We start from the raw sequence: 18,601 nt of genomic DNA on the forward strand, positions 1-18,601 counted from the left end.
TTGTTTTATTTTTTAACCTACTTTTTTTTTACAATTTATGGGAAGCCGTCGTCTGCGGGTAGAATTCATCTGGTTATTCAATCAAAAGTCTCAAGTTCAGAACCCAGGCGCGAGCGATAAAAACTTAGGGTTAGGTTAACCGTTAACCATACTAACCATATGCCGTGGTGAAAAGAGGTGAACTCTATCTCCTCTATAGCCTGCCAGGTCCGAAATGGTATTTACTTTTTACTTTCTCGTATACAGATTATTGAGAAAGTATTGTAATCGTGCATAAAATATTAAATAGGCCCTACAATTTTGACAGTTTTTGCCGCACACCTCCCTTCTTTATGGTATATGGAATTCAAAGGATGTATTGTAATCGAGCGAAAATCTAAACTTTAATTTTGAGAAATCTTTACTACTCTACCGGAAAAACTTATTTTTGCAATTCTGTCCGTCTGTATGTGTCTCTAAACACGATAACTTGATTACAGTTTCTGTTATGTTGACCAAAATTCATATGAAAGTATTATATAAAATGTGTAACTTTAAACTTTTAAGCGATTTCCGGTATCCGGAAGTGGTATTTAAGTTGGTCTATTAAAAACCGATAAATTAAGTACCATTAAAGTATTAGATTGCCTGCGCTGTTTTCTATCAACTTTTGAACGATTTCCGGTAATTGGAAATGGTACTTTACTCTATTTCCGTCGGAACATGATAACTCGGTGGTTGACCGAATTGTTGCTTGGGGGTCATCCATAAATGACGCCACGCTTTTTTTGACGATTTTACCTCCCCCCTCCCCTCCGTCACACGTCGTCACAAAAAGCCAGACCCCCCCCCCCTAAAATGACGTCACATCTCAGCCTACAACCCCCCCCCCCCCCCCCCTCAAAAATGCTTTTGAATTTATTTTTTTTAAACATCGATATTTTTCCAAAATCTTGTCTGAACTCCGTCAAAATAGAGTATTTTAATCAGGTCCTATTACAATTTATTAAAACAGTTTTCTAAAACGCAAATTAACGTCTAAAATTAGTTTTCTAACATTGCTTTTATTTAATGTAAAAGTGTGATGTCGCACTATCTGACCCCCCCCCCCCCCTCATCACACACCGTCACAAAATTACGGACCCCCCTCCACCCTACGAGTGTGACGTTATTTATGGACGACCCCTTGACTAAGGAGGAGTAGATAATTATCTTTTGGAGATTGCAGTCAACTGATCGGGTTTAAAGCAGATATGTTTAGGAAATTTCACGAGCGACCAATCCTTTTTATTAAATAAAGCAAGTTACTTTATTTTCTCATTTTGAGTGCATTTAAACGCGTATTATTATGAATATTTTATTTTATATTTGTTTTATTTACTCCTTTCCACTTCTGACTATCTAAATTGTTATCTTCAAGTCTATATTTAATTTTGTAAAGTGTATTTTTGTTTTGATGAAACATACTTTTTTACTTTCTAATCATCACTTTTTTGTTTAATTTTGACTCTCAGAAGACGGTCAGACAGAGGCGTAGCGACCCTTCCCGGCGCCCGGGGACAAACTTTCGATTTCCACCCCCCACCCCCTCAAACTTTCAATTTGTTTTTCCAACCCTTAATGGCGCTCCCTTAGGTCGGCGCCCGAGGGCATATGCCCCCCCCCCCCTCGCTACGCCTACGCGGTCAGAAAATCTCTTAAAGTTACTACATCCACACAGAGACAGGGGTTGCGGTCATAATAGATTAAAAATTTGCAAGAGAAAGAAAAGTACGAATATGTATGTGATAGATTTTAGACATAATGTGGCTGATTAAGCCTAGCGAAATTGTATGGACCTGCATCTTGACGGTCATATGTGAACCTTGACGGCCGTGTATCTGGGGGACGTGTGGGCCAATTTTGGAAGAAATCTATTCTGCGGGTATTTACCCAAATTTCATCTAAAAATTATGTTATTCTTTTACACAAGTAAACAAAACGTGGATGATTTTAAATTTATTAAAAAAAAAAACAATTTTTATTAAATTGTGTGATACATTAAAACATTAAGAATGTCAATGTACTTGAACAGAACTCAATGCTGTGTTAACTATTGTTCTTATCCAGCTTAGACCCATGTTCTAGAAATCAATGGTGATTAATGATTGTTCCTATCCAGCTTAGATCTATGTTCTAGAAATCAATGGTGAGTAAATAATTGTTCCTCTCCAGCTATGTTCTAGAAATCAACGGCGAGTAAATGGTTGTTTCTATCCAGCTTAGATCCATGTTCTATCCACAGCTCCACAAAATTTGTCATCTTTTCCCGTGGTAGGACGGGCATGCTGTAGCTTTTTGAAAGGCCGTTCTGTAGATTGTCATGGAACGTTGCCTCTTGGCTCATCTATAGACACATACATAAGTTATAAGCATATATTATACAGCCATATATATATATATATATATATATATATATATATATATATATATATATATATATATATATATATATATATGTATATATATATATGTATGTATATATATATATATATGTATATGTATATATATATATATATATATATATATATATATATATATATATATATATATATATATATATATATATATATATATATATATATATATATATATATATATATATATATATATATATATATATCGTGCGGCGTCAAAACGGCCAATGACAAAACGACCCCGTCAAAAGAGCAGTGACATATGGACCCATATGTCAGGAGCCAATGTCATGAGCCCATTTATCGGGAGCCTAAACCTCGGGGGCGCATTTGTCGGGAGCCTATATATCGCAAGTCAACATGACGGGAGCCCATTTGACAGGAGCCAATAAGTCGGGCCTATTTTGACGGGGTCGCTTTGACGGGGTCATAATAACGGGGCCGTTTTGACGGGGCCGTTTTGTCCCGGGCCGTTTTAGATCATGTTCCAACCTATTCAGTTTGTTTTCATCACGTTTTTTTTTAAAAAAAAAAACTTAAACCAAACCTGTTGACTCAGGTTATCGCACAAGACATCTGATCGGGTGAAATTTGGGTTTTTGAAAAACCCAACATGTCCGCCATGGCACGTGGTTGAGAAGACCAAGTTCCGGTCATATGACTGCTGCAGGTGCTGGTGCCAGGGTAAGTTGGTCCCCACGTGGTCTCGTCTGACCAATGGGCAGTGGCTAATTCTGAAAATGACGACATAAATTTAAGGGCAAGTATTTAGCTGTCCGTAGATGCAGTTTACGCCCACCCCCACCCAGTGGCGTAGCGAGGTCGGGTGTCACCCGGTACGGCACTTAATGGTGTCACCCCCCCCCCCCCCCCCCCAAAAGCGTAACGACCCTTCCCGGGGACAAACTTTCTCAAGTTTTCGAACTTTCGATTTGCCCCCCCCCCCCCCCCTCAAGTTTTTCTCTATATATTTTGCTATTTTTCGCCTTGGTGTCTCCCCCCTAAATGGTGTCACCCGGTGCGGTCCGAACCCCCCCCCCTCGCTACGCCTCTGCCCCCACCCCATCCCACAATAAAAAAAATATTCCAACGCTTCAACTGTTACAAGTTGCGCCATTCTTATTTTCAACTGACACTAATTGCCTTCACGATTGTGAAAAATTGATATCTTCGACATTAGATATTCACGACAGTACATCCAATTAACCTAACAAAAAGGTGTATGTGTGTGTGGGGGGGGGGGGGGAGGTTAAGGCAGTCTTCTGTTTAGAAGTTGCGTGAAATCACCAACCCAGCCATCACTCACCCATAAAAACACGTGATACTACATCCAGCCAGTGGACCTACAGGACCTAAATCAACCAGTGGACCTACAGGACCTAAATCAACCAGTGGATCTACAGGATCTAAATCAACCAGTGGACCTACAAGACCTAAAGCAACCAGTGGACCTACAGGACCTAAAGCAACCAGTGGACCTACAGGACCTTGTCTAGCCAGTGGACCTACAGGACCTAAAGCAACCAGTGGACCTACAGGACCTTGTCTAGCCAGTGGACCTACAGGACCTAAATCAACCAGTGGACCTACAAGACCTAATCCAACAAGTGGACCTACAGGATCTAAATCAACCAGTGGACCTACAAGACCTTGTCCAACCAGTGGACCTACAGGACCTTGTCTAGCCAGTGGACCTACAGGACCTAAATCAAGCCAGTGGACCTACAGGACCTAAATCAACCAGTGGACCTACAGGACCTTGTCTAGCCAGTGGACCTACAAGACCTAAATCAACCAGTGGACCTACAAGACCTTGTCCAACCAGTGGACCTACAGGACCTTGTCTAGCCAGTGGACCTACAAGACCTAATCCAACCAGTGGACCTACAGGACCTAAATCAACCAGTGGACCTACAAGACCTTGTCCAACCAGTGGACCTACAGGACCTTGTCTAGCCAGTGGACCTACAAGACCTTGTCCAACCAGTGGACCTACAGGACCTTGTCTAGCCAGTGGACCTACAAGACCTAAATCAACCAGTGGACCTACAAGACCTTGTCCAACCAGTGGACCTACAGGACCTTGTCTAGCCAGTGGACCTACAAGACCTAATCCAACCAGTGGACCTACAGGACCTAAATCAACCAGTGGACCTACAAGACCTTGTCCAACCAGTGGACCTACAGGACCTTGTCTAGCCAGTGGACCTACAAGACCTTGTCCAACCAGTGGACCTACAGGACCTTGTCTAGCCAGTGGACCTACAAGACCTTGTCCAATGATTTTCTAACGATTTTCAGATTTTGTTCCTGCTTGTATTGCCTGATAAACTCGCTATATTTATTTGACAGAAGAATTTTAAAACCTAGCAGTAAATTTGGAACTTATGTTGCATATAAAAGCAATAAACCTTTCTGTTTTGTTTTGCTCGAAAAACTTTAGTAACGCTATAAAATTGCTACATTCGAAACAGTCTGTCATTAGTCAAGCTACTTTAGGTATTGGCCAGATATCATATATCGCCCTAAAGTAGGCCAAACCAGGAAGCTGATTAGGTCTAGTGTGTTTGGCTTGATGGCGTAAGTGAGTGCTATAGAAAGGTTATAAACGCAATGATCTAGCAATGAATAAACACTTAGCTGCCGTATACACGATGTCAGTAAATAAATCAATGTGTTGTTTGGTAACTGTGTCAACAATAACACCCAGTGTTTTGTGGCATATCACGTGACAGGTCGATAAGGGAAATAACTCACCGGGATTAACAACATCCAGAAAAACAATGGGCGGATTCGATTTCACTTAATCATGCCATACGGTTTCCTTTTCAAGTAAAAATAAAAATCGCACGCCTAGCAATTTGCATTCAACTAGCTCTTTGATTGCTGCAACAACACAGTATCGATATTATGGAATACTTTGATTGCGTAAAAATGTATTGATCGATGATTAAATAAACTTTCCAGCGTCAACTTCAGAGTTTCTTCCAGGCATCTCTTCTGGAGGGGGGGGGGGGGCAAAGCCCCCCTCCCATTTATATAATTTATATAGAAAGTATATACTTTTAACAGTGTCCGCCCCCCCCCCCCGAAGAAAGTCTACCGCCCCCCAGAAAATTTCAAGTGCCCCCCCCCCCCCCGGAGAAAAAAAGTCTGGAAGAAACACTGGTCAACTTATAGAATTAATAGTTCAGTCAGTGTAGCGAGTCACATTGTCTAATTGTCAAGTCATCAACAAAATTTCACATAGCCATCAAAAGATTACGCATTTAGGTAACCTTATGAAGCTGTGCCTTTAGTTAATCGTCATCTTCAACTCCATCGTCATCATTACTGGTCAGCTAATCAGTTTATCATCACCATTTTAAGTGATAATGTATAAACACAATTTATCGTCTCCCATGGGAATTCACTGCTCGCGTGAGATGAAACACCCGCGATAAGTGAGGTACCGCTGTGTGTAGCTCCGGCTAGGTAGTGTCAGTCATCCCGTCTTATCTGTATATAAGTATTATAAGTCCGGAGATCGTCGGCGTGAGTGAAGCGGGGATTTCACAGGAAAAAGGGAACACTACGGCGCTCCCGTGTCGAGCAAGGGGAAATCTCGGTTAATGTCAGTGAGTGCAATACAGCACTTTTAACAAACCAATGGGAGATTTCTGTCTCGTACACCGGGTAACTGCGACGGCTAGTATTTATATAAATAGTTAGAGTGTGGATCCATTCTACGCTCGGATGGGGAGAAATATTCTCAAGGCGTCCGCTGAGCTAATATATATATATATATATATATATATATATATATATATATATATATATATATATATATATATATATATATATATATATATATATATATATATATATACAGCATATGCGTTAAATATTAGACAGTATTTCCAGAAAGTGTATGAGGCACCTGACAAAGTCGTCCGATATGTTGCAGGGGCTGGCCTCTGACTTGCTCCTGCTGGGCACGGACCTGCACCGGAGGGGTTTGGGCGTGGGGTAGACGCCAGCCGGACGTTTGGACGCGCTGTCCGGCAGTAACTGTAGGGTGACGGTTGCCGGCTGTCGCGACAACAAACGTGCATCAAAAAGAAAACTCAAGTTGTTCCCAGACATGGCGCTTGCTTTATGTGCTGAAATAAAGCGGTTTCAAGTTGAGTCACGCGTGCTATGGTTTTTTAATGTGCTCGGGTGACTGTGTCTGTCAGTGGTGTCTGTCAGCGGTGACTGTCAGTGGTGACTCTGTCTGTCAGTTGTGGCTGTGTCTGATAGTGGTGTCTCTGTGTATGCCAGTGGTGATTTTATGTCAGTGGTGACTGTGTCTGCTAGTGGTGTCTTTCAGTGGTGACTATTTATCCGTGCTGACTATGCAGCTGACACATTTAAAACACCAGCCTCACACACCAAAACACCAGCCTCACACACCAAAACACCAGCCTCACACACCAAAACGCCAGCCTCACACACCAAAACACCAGCCTCACACACCAAAACACCAGCCTCACACACCAAAACACCAGCCTCACACACCAAAACACCAGCCTCACACACCAGCCTCACACACCAAAACACCAGCCTCACACACCAAAACACCAGCCTCACACACCAAAACACCAGCCTCACACACCAAAACACCAGCCTCACACACCAGCCTCACACACCAAAACACCAGCCTCACACACCAGCCTCACACACCAAAACACCAGCCTCACACACCAAAACACCAGCCTCACACACGAGCCTCACACACCAAAACACCAGCCTCACACACCAAAACACCAGCCTCACACACCAAAACACCAGCCTCACACACCAACCTCACACACCAAAACACCAGCCTCACACACCAAAACACCAGCCTCACACACCAACCTCACACACTAAAACACCAGCCTCACACACCAAAACACCAGCCTCACACACCAAAACACCAGCCTCACACACCAAAACACCAGCCTCACACACCAAAACACCAGCCTCACACACCAAAACACCAGCCTCACACACCAAAACACCAGCCTCACACACTAAAACACCAGCCTCACACACCAAAACACCAGCCTCACACACGAGCCTCACACACCAAAACACCAGCCTCTCACACCAAAACACCAGCCTCACACACCAAAACACCAGCCTCACACACCAAAACACCAGCCTCACACACCAACCTCACACACTAAAACACCAGCCTCATACACCAAAACACCAGCCTCTCACACCAAAACACCAGCCTCATACACCAAAACACCAGCCTCACACACCAAAACACCAGTCTCACACACCAAAACACCAGCCTCACACACCAAAACACCAGCCTCACACACCAACCTCACACACTAAAACACCAGCCTCACACACCAAAACACCAGCCTCACACACCAAAACACCAGCCTCACACACCAAAACACCAGCCTCACACACCAAAACACCAGCCTCACACACCAAAACACCAGCCTCACACACCAAAACACCAGCCTCACACATTAAAACACCAGCCTCACACACCAAAACACCAGCCTCACACACGAGCGTCACACACCAAAACACCAGCCTCTCACACCAAAACACCAGCCTCACACACCAAAACACCAGCCTCACACACCAAAACACCAGCCTCACACACCAGCCTCACACACCAAAACACCAGCCTCACACACCAAAACACCAGCCTCACACACCAGCCTCACACACCAAAACACCAGCCTCACACACCAAAACACCAGCCTCACACACCAGCCTCACACACCAAAGCACCAGCCTCATACACCAAAACACCAGCCTCTCACACCAAAACACCAGCCTCACACACCAAAACACCAGCCTCACACACCAGCCTCACACACCAAAACACCAGCCTCATACACCAAAACACCAGCCTCTCACACCAAAACACCAGCCTCACACACCAGCCTCACACACCAAAACACCAGCCTCATACACCAAAACACCAGCCTCACACACAAAAACACCAGCCTCACACACCAAAACACCAGCCTCACACACCAAAACACCAGCCTCACACACCAAAACAACAGCCTCACACACCAAAACACCAGCCTCGCACGCCAAAACACCAGCCTCACACACCAGCCTCACACACCAAAACACCAGCCTCACACACCAGCCTCACACACCAAAACACCAGCCTCACACACCAAAACACCAGCCTCACACACCAAAACACCAGCCTCATACACCAAAACACCAGCCTCACACACTAAAACACCAGCCTCACACACCAAAACACCAGCCTCACACACCAAAACACGAGCCTCACACACCAAAACACCAGCCTCACACACCAGCCTCACACACCAAAACACCAGCCTCACACACCAAAACACCAGCCTCACACACCAAAACACCAGCCTCATACACCAAAACACCAGCCTCACACACTAAAACACCAGCCTCACACACCAAAACACCAGCCTCACACACCAAAACACGAGCCTCACACACCAAAACACCAGCCTCACACACCAGCCTCACACACCAAAACACCAGCCTCACACACCAAAACACCAGCCTCACACACCAAAACACCAGCCTCATACACCAAAACACCAGCCTCACACACTAAAACACCAGCCTCACACACCAAAACACCAGCCTCACACACCAAAACACCAGCCTCACACACCAAAACACCAGCCTCACACACCAAAACACCAGCCTCACACACCAAAACACCAGCCTCACACACGAGCCTCACACACCAAAACACCAGCCTCACACACCAAAACACCAGCCTCTCACACCAAAACACCAGCCTCACACACCAAAACACCAGCCTCACACACCAAAACACCAGCCTCACACACCAAAACACCAGCCTCACACACCAAAACACCAGCCTCTCACACCAAAACACCAGCCTCACACACCAAAACACCAGCCTCACACACCAAAACACCAGCCTCACACACCAGCCTCACACACCAAAACACCAGCCTCATACACCAAAACACCAGCCTCTCACACCAAAACACCAGCCTCACACACCAAAACACCAGCCTCACACACCAGCCTCACACACCAAAACACCAGCCTCATACACCAAAACACCAGCCTCTCACACCAAAACACCAGCCTCACACACCAGCCTCACACACCAAAACACCAGCCTCATACACCAAAACACCAGCCTCACACACCAAAACACCAGCCTCACACACCAAAACACCAGCCTCACACACCAAAACACCAGCCCCACACACCAAAACACCAGCCCCACACACCAAAACACCAGCCTCGCACGCCAAAACACCAGCCTCACACACAAGCCTCACACACCAAAACACCAGCCTCACACACCAAAACACCAGCCTCTCACACCAAAACACCAGCCTCACACACCAGCACACCAGCCTCACACAACAAAACACCAGCCTCACACACTAAAACACCAGCCTCACACACCAAAACACCAGCCTCACACACCAAAACACCAGCCTCACACACCAAAACACCAGCCTCACACACCAACCTCACACACCAAAACAACAGCCTCACACACCAAAACACCAGCCTCACACACCAAAACACCAGCCTCACACACCAAAACACCAGCCTCACACACCAAAACACCAGCCTCACACACCAAAACACCAGCCTCACACACCAAAACACCAGCCTCGCACGCCAAAACACCAGCCTCACACACCAGCCTCACACACCAAAACACCAGCCTCACACACCAAAACACCAGCCACACACACCAAAACACCAGCCTCACACACCAAAACACCAGCCTCACACACTAAAACACCAGCCTCACACACCAAAACACCAGCCTCACACACCAAAACACCAGCCTCATACACCAAAACACCAGCCTCACACACCAAAACACCAGCCTCACACACCAAAACACCAGCCTCACACACCAGCCTCACACACCAAAACACCAGCCTCGCACGCCAAAACACCAGCCTCACACACTAAAACACCAGCCTCACACACCAAAACACCAGCCTCACACACCAGCCTCACACACCAAAACAACAGCCTCACACACCAAAACACCAGCCTCACACACCAAAACATCAGCCTCACACACCAAAACACCAGCCTCGCACGCCAAAACACCAGCCTCACACACCAGCCTCACACACCAAAACACCAGCCTCACACACCAGCCTCACACACCAAAACACCAGCCTCACACACCAAAACACCAGCCTCACACACGAGCCTCACACACCAAAACAACAGCCTCACACACCAAAACACCAGCCTCACACACCAAAACACCAGCTTCACACACCAAAACACCAGCCTCACACACCAAAACACCAGCCTCACACAACAAAACACCAGCCTCACACACTAAAACACCAGCCTCACACACCAAAACACCAGCCTCACACACCAAAACACCAGCCTCACACACCAAAACACCAGCCTCACACACCAACCTCACACACCAAAACAACAGCCTCACACACCAAAACACCAGCCTCACACACCAAAACACCAGCCTCACACACCAAAACACCAGCCACACACACCAAAACACCAGCCTCACACACCAAAACACCAGCCTCACACACCAAAACACCAGCCTCACACACCAAAACACCAGCCTCGCACGCCAAAACACCAGCCTCACACACCAGCCTCACACACCAAAACACCAGCCTCACACACCAAAACACCAGCCACACACACCAAAACACCAGCCTCACACACCAAAACACCAGCCTCACACACTAAAACACCAGCCTCACACACCAAAACACCAGCCTCACACACCAAAACACCAGCCTCATACACCAAAACACCAGCCTCACACACCAAAACACCAGCCTCACACACCAAAACACCAGCCTCACACACCAGCCTCACACACCAAAACACCAGCCTCGCACGCCAAAACACCAGCCTCACACACTAAAACACCAGCCTCACACACCAAAACACCAGCCTCACACACCAGCCTCACACACCAAAACAACAGCCTCACACACCAAAACACCAGCCTCACAAACCAAAACACCAGCCTCACACACCAAAACACCAGCCTCGCACGCCAAAACACCAGCCTCACACACCAGCCTCACACACCAAAACACCAGCCTCACACACCAAAACACCAGCCACACACACCAAAACACCAGCCTCACACACCAAAACACCAGCCTCACACACCAAAACACCAGCCTCACACACCAGCTTCACACACCAAAACACCAGCCACACACACCAAAACACTAGCCTCACACACCAAAACACCAGCCTCACACACCAAAACACCAGCCTCACACACCAGCTTCACACACCAAAACACCAGCCACACACACCAAAACACCAGCCTCACACACCAAAACACCAGCCTCACACACCAAAACACCAGCCTCACACACCAAAACACCAGCCTCACACACCAGCTTTACACACCAAAACACCAGCCACACACACCAAAACACCAGCCTCACACACCAAAACACCAGCCTCACACACCAAAACAGCAGTGACCCAAACAGTCATCACTGACCATTCTCATGGTACTTGACTAGATCTATGTTTTAGTCTGTGAATTCTGAACATATCATTAATATCAGCTATATTTTTAAAAAAAAATAGACAAAATTGTAAATTTTTTAAAGATATGCATTTTAAAAATTAAGAGACCCAGTTCAACTGATAATAAAACGTGCTTACCATAAATCCATCAACCCAACTTGCCAACGGTCAGAATAGTCAGAGAATAACTTTATGAAACTATTGTTCCCTAGCACTTATCTTTCTTAGTATTTCTAGTATTGTTCCCTAACACTTATCTCAGTATTTCTAGTATTGTTCCCTAACACTTATCTCTCTTTGTATCTCTAGTATTGTTCTCTAGCACTTATCTTTCTTAGTAATATCTATATCTTTCCTGGGCACTTTTTTCTTAGCACCTATCCTTAATTAGTTAACTTTGCTTAGCACATATCTTTCTTTAGTTAACTTTGCTTAGCACATCTTTCTTTAGTTAACTTTGCTTAGCACATATCTTTCTTTAGTACGTATCTGTCTATAGCACAAATTGTTCATTAGCACTTATCTTTCTTAGCAAATAACTGTCCTCAGCACATTTCTCTTCTGGACATAATTATCATCAGACGACTACTTTACCATCAAACAGAAATACGAAGAGAACCACGTTCGAAGTTCTGGATGTTGTCAATGACTTGCAGCGTCGGACCTATTGATTGGCGCCATAAGTTCACGTGACAATTATTGCGTTATACAATACTTAGCCCGCTGTTCCATTCATTCCCTTTGAATAAAACATGCCTGATTGGACTAACACAATCCAAGTGAGAAGAAATTACTGCGCGTGCTCACACGAATATCAAGAGCAGAGAGTGCAGCCTAGGCACTCCTGTAGGGTCAAGCCTAGGCACTCCTCACCTGTAGTGGCAAGCCTAGGCACTCCTCACCTGTAGTCGCAAGGTTAGGCACTCCTCACCTGTAGTCGCAAGCTTAGGCACTCCTCACCTGTAGTCGCAAGCTTAGGCACTCCTCACCTGTAGTCGCAAGCTTAGGCACTCCTCACCTGTAGTCGCAAGCTTAGGCACTCCTGTAGTGGCAAGCCTAGGCACTCCTCACCTGTAGTCGCAAGCTTAGAGAGTAGCGAAGGCACTTCTCACCTGTACCCGGAAGCCAAGGCATTACTCACCTGTTGTCGCATGTCTAGAGAATAGCCTTAGCACTCCTCGCCTGTAGCGAAAAGCCTAGAGAGTAGCTTAGGCACTCCTCGCCTATGGTCCTCACCTATACTCGGAAGCCAAGGCATTACTCACCTGCCTAGAGAGTAGCCTAAGCACTCCTCGCCTGTAGCGAAAAGCCTAGAGAGTAGCTTAGGCACTCCTCGCCTATGGTCCTCACCTATACTCGGAAGCCAAGGCATTACTCACCTGCCTAGAGAGTAGCTTAGGCACTCCTCACCTATGGTCCTCACCTATACTCGGAAGCCAAGGCATTACTCACCTGCCTAGAGAGTAGCTTAGGCACTCCTCACCTATGGTCCTCACCTATACTCGGAAGCCAAGGCATTACTCACCTGCCTAGAGAGTAGCTTAGGCACTCCTCACCTATGGTCCTCACCTATACTCGGAAGCCAAGGCATTACTCACCTGCCTAGAGAGTAGCTTAGGCACTCCTCACCTATGGTCCTCACCTATACTCGGAAGCCAAGGCATTACTCACCTGCCTAGAGAGTAGCTTAGGCACTCCTCACCTATGGTCCTCACCTATACTCGGAAGCCAAGGCATTACTCACCTGCCTAGAGAGTAGCCTAAGCACTCCTCGCCTGTAGCGAAAAGCCTAGAGAGTAGCTTAGGCACTCCTCGCCTATGGTCCTCACCTATACTCGGAAGCCAAGGCATTACTCACCTGCCTAGAGAGTAGCTTAGGCACTCCTCACCTATGGTCCTCACCTATACTCGGAAGCCAAGGCATTACTCACCTGCCTAGAGAGTAGCTTAGGCACTCCTCACCTATGGTCCTCACCTATACTCGGAAGCCAAGGCATTACTCACCTGCCTAGAGAGTAGCTTAGGCACTCCTCACCTATGGTCCTCACCTATACTCGGAAGCCAAGGCATTACTCACCTGCCTAGAGAGTAGCTTAGGCACTCCTCACCTATGGTCCTCACCTATACTCGGAAGCCAAGGCATTACTCACCTGCCTAGAGAGTAGCTTAGGCACTCCTCACCTATGGTCCTCACCTATACTCGGAAGCCAAGGCATTACTCACCTGCCTAGAGAGTAGCCTAAGCACTCCTCGCCTGTAGCGAAAAGCCTAGAGAGTAGCTTAGGCACTCCTCGCCTATGGTCCTCACCTATACTCGGAAGCCAAGGCATTACTCACCTGCCTAGAGAGTAGCTTAGGCACTCCTCACCTATGGTCCTCACCTATACTCGGAAGCCAAGGCATTACTCACCTGCCTAGAGAGTAGCTTAGGCACTCCTCACCTATGGTCCTCACCTATACTCGGAAGCCAAGGCATTACTCACCTGCCTAGAGAGTAGCTTAGGCACTCCTCACCTATGGTCCTCACCTATACTCGGAAGCCAAGGCATTACTCACCTGCCTAGAGAGTAGCTTAGGCACTCCTCACCTATGGTCCTCACCTATACTCGGAAGCCAAGGCATTACTCACCTGCCTAGAGAGTAGCTTAGGCACTCCTCACCTATGGTCCTCACCTATACTCGGAAGCCAAGGCATTACTCACCTGCCTAGAGAGTAGCCTAAGCACTCCTCGCCTGTAGCGAAAAGCCTAGAGAGTAGCTTAGGCACTCCTCGCCTATGGTCCTCACCTATACTCGGAAGCCAAGGCATTACTCACCTGCCTAGAGAGTAGCTTAGGCACTCCTCACCTATGGTCCTCACCTATACTCGGAAGCCAAGGCATTACTCACCTGCCTAGAGAGTAGCTTAGGCACTCCTCACCTATGGTCCTCACCTATACTCGGAAGCCAAGGCATTACTCACCTGCCTAGAGAGTAGCTTAGGCACTCCTCACCTATGGTCCTCACCTATACTCGGAAGCCAAGGCATTACTCACCTGCCTAGAGAGTAGCTTAGGCACTCCTCACCTGTGGTCCTGGTTGCTGGCGAGCAATTTAATGTAAGTCTTGGTATAAATTTTGAACCCATTAACGTAAGTCTATCAATGCATGTTTTTTTTAAATAAATTAATGTATTGTAAGTCTTGGTATTAATTCTTGGTAAACTAATTCAAGCCTTGTTGTTCTAATTAAGCTCAAGTTTGTGAAACATACGAAATCCTCATATTACACATAAAAGAAAGCATTCTATTGTTGGATTACCTCCCTTATTTTTAAAAAATGATTCTATGGCAAGATTTCCTCCATTTTCTTCTTCTACTAAACAAAAAACGACAAGATCAGAAAGTTTGTGTCTTTAATTGTCTACTCCCTGCTTAATTAGTTTGTAGATAGATGCTATATATTGGTTTAATGATTAAGTTAATATTAGTGCTAATATAAAATTACATGTAAAACAATTATTATAATCAACATATAGATAATTTAAAAACCCACAATATTTGTGAACGAGCACTGAATATTCTTAACCTCATTAGCTTAAGTACTTAAGTTATACCAGTATTAATTTAAAACTATGACGTTCAATAACAACACAATAATTTGCTAGACTTTACAAACAATGAAATAAGCAACATAAGAATCCTTTATTTTCCAGATTTTAATTGCAGCAAAAAATCTTTTAACATCATGATAGCCTTTGACCTATGGGATATTCCATTTTTAATTTTCTTGTCCATCTCAGCATAGGTTTCTTTATAGCCGTCAGGCTGGAATATGGGATCCCAGCCAAATTCAGTTGAGCCCCTGGGCTCCACAATTGTCCCGTTGCAGCGCCCGTCAAAGATGTGAACTTTTGACCCTTTCTCCCCCGAACTGTAAGCAAACACACACTGTGCGTAGCCTGACTTGTCATCATAACTTTTGAGCATTCTGTGCAGACCTGTGGAAGAGATGGGCAATAACGTCCATAATAAACTTGGTACACTTTATGGCAAAATGGGCAATAATCTCAATGATAAAATTTGTACACATTTAGTAAAATACTTTGTTAACCGTTATCATTAAAAAGAGAAAAATAATAATTAATGATGTATTAAAACATTTATAATTTTTTGTTTCTTTTCAAATAAAAAAAAATGGCTACAATGAGTGTACCTGATGGACCCATCTTTGCTAGGAACCATTTAATGTATAAAAAAAAAGGCTACAATGAGTGTACCTGATGGACCCATCTTTGCTAGGAACCATTTAATGTATAAAAAAAATGGCTACAATGAGTGTACCTGATGGACCCATCTTTGCTAGGAACCATTTAATGTATAAAAAAAATGGCTACAATGAGTGTACCTGATGGACCCATCTTTGCTAGGAACCATTTGATGTATGGTCCTGGCATGCCGTTCAAGGCATTGAAGCAAAGACTCACATCCTCTACAATAACAGGACCCTTAACTCTTTCTGCTGCAAGCTCACATTTTGCCGTTGCTATTTCTTCGGGTTCTCCTTGATATTCTGGCAAATCAATGTCTTGATTTTCAATCTGAAGTAGAAATTAGAAATTATCATATCATTTTTAATGAAAATATGAGGCGTATTAATAGTATTATTAATAAAATATTATAATTGATATTTTGCATTTTAATTCATATTTGAATGCAATTGATTTTTGTAAATACATTTAGGCTTAGTCTTACTCTCACCCTCCCAGGTTACACACAAGATCCACCTCATGATCATTACTAACCTATGTAATACTATAGATCATCATCTTTTCCCATAAATGCCCAAGATACATGGGCCAGATGAAGTAGAGTTAACCTGTTTCAATGACCTCGGCATAGAAAGGGATAGTGGGGTCAGCACTATGCCCAGCAGCCTAATTTTCCTAACCTGAACTTTTATAAAATTATTATAAAAATGATTAATTATGATACCTTGTAGGGAAAGTCTTTGCCAAGTATTTCAATAATCTCTTTTAGCTTATTTTTGTTTCCTGTACAAAGAACAATTGGTTTTGACATTCTTTTCTGAAAAAAAAATCAATATTTTTATTAAACTATTTGCAAATCATTTTAAAAATCAAAATTTTAAAGGCTTTTATTTAGCTAGCCCATGAGGTGTGTGAATGTATGTGTCTGTGGCAACACTGGTAAACCAATATATTTTCTAAATAAATTCTATCGCGTTTGGGGGGCTTAGACGTTCTATTAGTGGGGGAGTGGGAAAGAAACTCTGTACGCAAACCACTTAAATGCGTTATTGTCAGTGTCTTTATTATTGAGTATCGATGACATCATTATTATTAAGTATTTATTACGGGCAATGGCTTTTTAATTCTGCTTACTCTAGAATCAATGATGTCATATTATTGCGTGTACTTTTCCGGCTTTAGACTATTTCCTACTATATGTTCCATGTGACGCCACGTTTCGTTTGACTGTGAACGTTTTTACTTTGCTTGCGTTTTCTTTATAGCATTCCCAACAGACAGATAGATAGACAGAGTGACAGATAGTAAAACTATTATTATATATATAAATATAATTTTGGGGGGGGGGGGGGGGGGTTGGTGACATCATGAGGAGCTGCATTGGGTGACACCCAACCTGGAGACGCCACTGCTTTAACTAACAGGCTTGGTAATAAAAATAAAATGGCATAAAAAACACAACTTTGACCAGAATTTAGGACTATATAGAGCTATATTTAATAATTTATTATTAAAGTATAATCTAATCTTTCATAATTAGATCAACTTTATATAGAGTTTGAATTTTATTTATAATAATTAATATACTTTAATATAGGCCTAGTAGGCCCTATAGTGGCCTAGAGGCCTACATAAAAAAAAATATTTTTCTAGGCACATAGGCCTACTGAGTAGGCTATATTAATTAATTAGTATTACCAGTTCAGTAGTAATTAGTAATAGTAGGGCCTAACACGCCTACACAGTAACAGTAAAAACAGTAATAAAGTAATATTACTAATGTTACTTTATAGTTTGTTAAATAAAGGCGCATTAGGCCTAAACTAAACAAATTGAAATTTATTAAATATTAAGCAAACATTTTACCTAATAAAAAGTAAGCTGGGTGATTAAACCTTTAGTTTTGGCCTAAATATTTAGTGTTATTTTAGTAACTATTTACTCTTATATTCTTATATTCTCCCTAGCAACAACTAAACAAACAAGACAGTCGGCTGAATAGAAAAACTTGAAACTGAAATAGTCACGTCGTGTAGTCCTAAGCTCCGCCGGTCTCTAGGCTAGAGTCATTCCACTTTCAACTAGATTTTCAATAATCACATTTAACTGTATTGAATGGCATATGTGAGGACTGATATAGAGTATACAAATAAAAAGAACAATACATTTTTAAGTGCAGTAAAAAATAAGTAATAAACCCACAATCATTAGGTAACTAACATTAGATATGAGACACTTCTTGTATTTTAAAAAAATATTTGAATCGTTGAATGTATGTTTAGCCGTGTGCCAACTTTTACATTTACAATGGAGATTTTAGTTTTATGAAAGAAATATTGCCAGGTACTAAAAGCATCTTTGAGCCCAAAAAGACTAT

At 43.8% G+C, this 18,601-nt stretch overlaps 2 protein-coding genes across 2 annotated transcripts; both read right to left on the reverse strand.

Moving 5' to 3' along the window:
• Positions 1-2,200: 2,200 nt before the first annotated feature.
• On the reverse strand, positions 2,201-12,204 carry LOC131940562 (uncharacterized). Its single transcript, XM_059299249.1, has 4 exons — positions 12,114-12,204; positions 6,355-6,577; positions 2,983-3,169; positions 2,201-2,365 (listed from the first exon to the last, which is right to left on the reverse strand). Exons 2-4 carry the CDS (start codon positions 6,558-6,560, stop codon positions 2,201-2,203), a joined length of 558 nt encoding a protein of 185 aa, XP_059155232.1. The 5' UTR covers positions 6,561-6,577; positions 12,114-12,204.
• A 3,454-nt stretch (positions 12,205-15,658) lies between these two features.
• Positions 15,659-18,503, reverse strand: LOC131940563 (inosine triphosphate pyrophosphatase). The gene is made up of 4 exons (XM_059299250.1): positions 18,427-18,503; positions 16,949-17,041; positions 16,362-16,554; positions 15,659-15,954 (listed from the first exon to the last, which is right to left on the reverse strand). The coding sequence occupies exons 1-4, from the start codon at positions 18,430-18,432 to the stop codon at positions 15,659-15,661; spliced, it is 588 nt and encodes a 195-aa protein (XP_059155233.1). The 5' UTR covers positions 18,433-18,503.
• Positions 18,504-18,601: the final 98 nt, after the last annotated feature.

The sequence above is a fragment of the Physella acuta genome, unplaced genomic scaffold (genome assembly GCF_028476545.2).
Source record: "Physella acuta isolate Inbredline_101_S28 unplaced genomic scaffold, ASM2847654v3 ptg000322l, whole genome shotgun sequence".
Classification (NCBI taxonomy): domain Eukaryota; kingdom Metazoa; phylum Mollusca; class Gastropoda; family Physidae; genus Physella; species Physella acuta.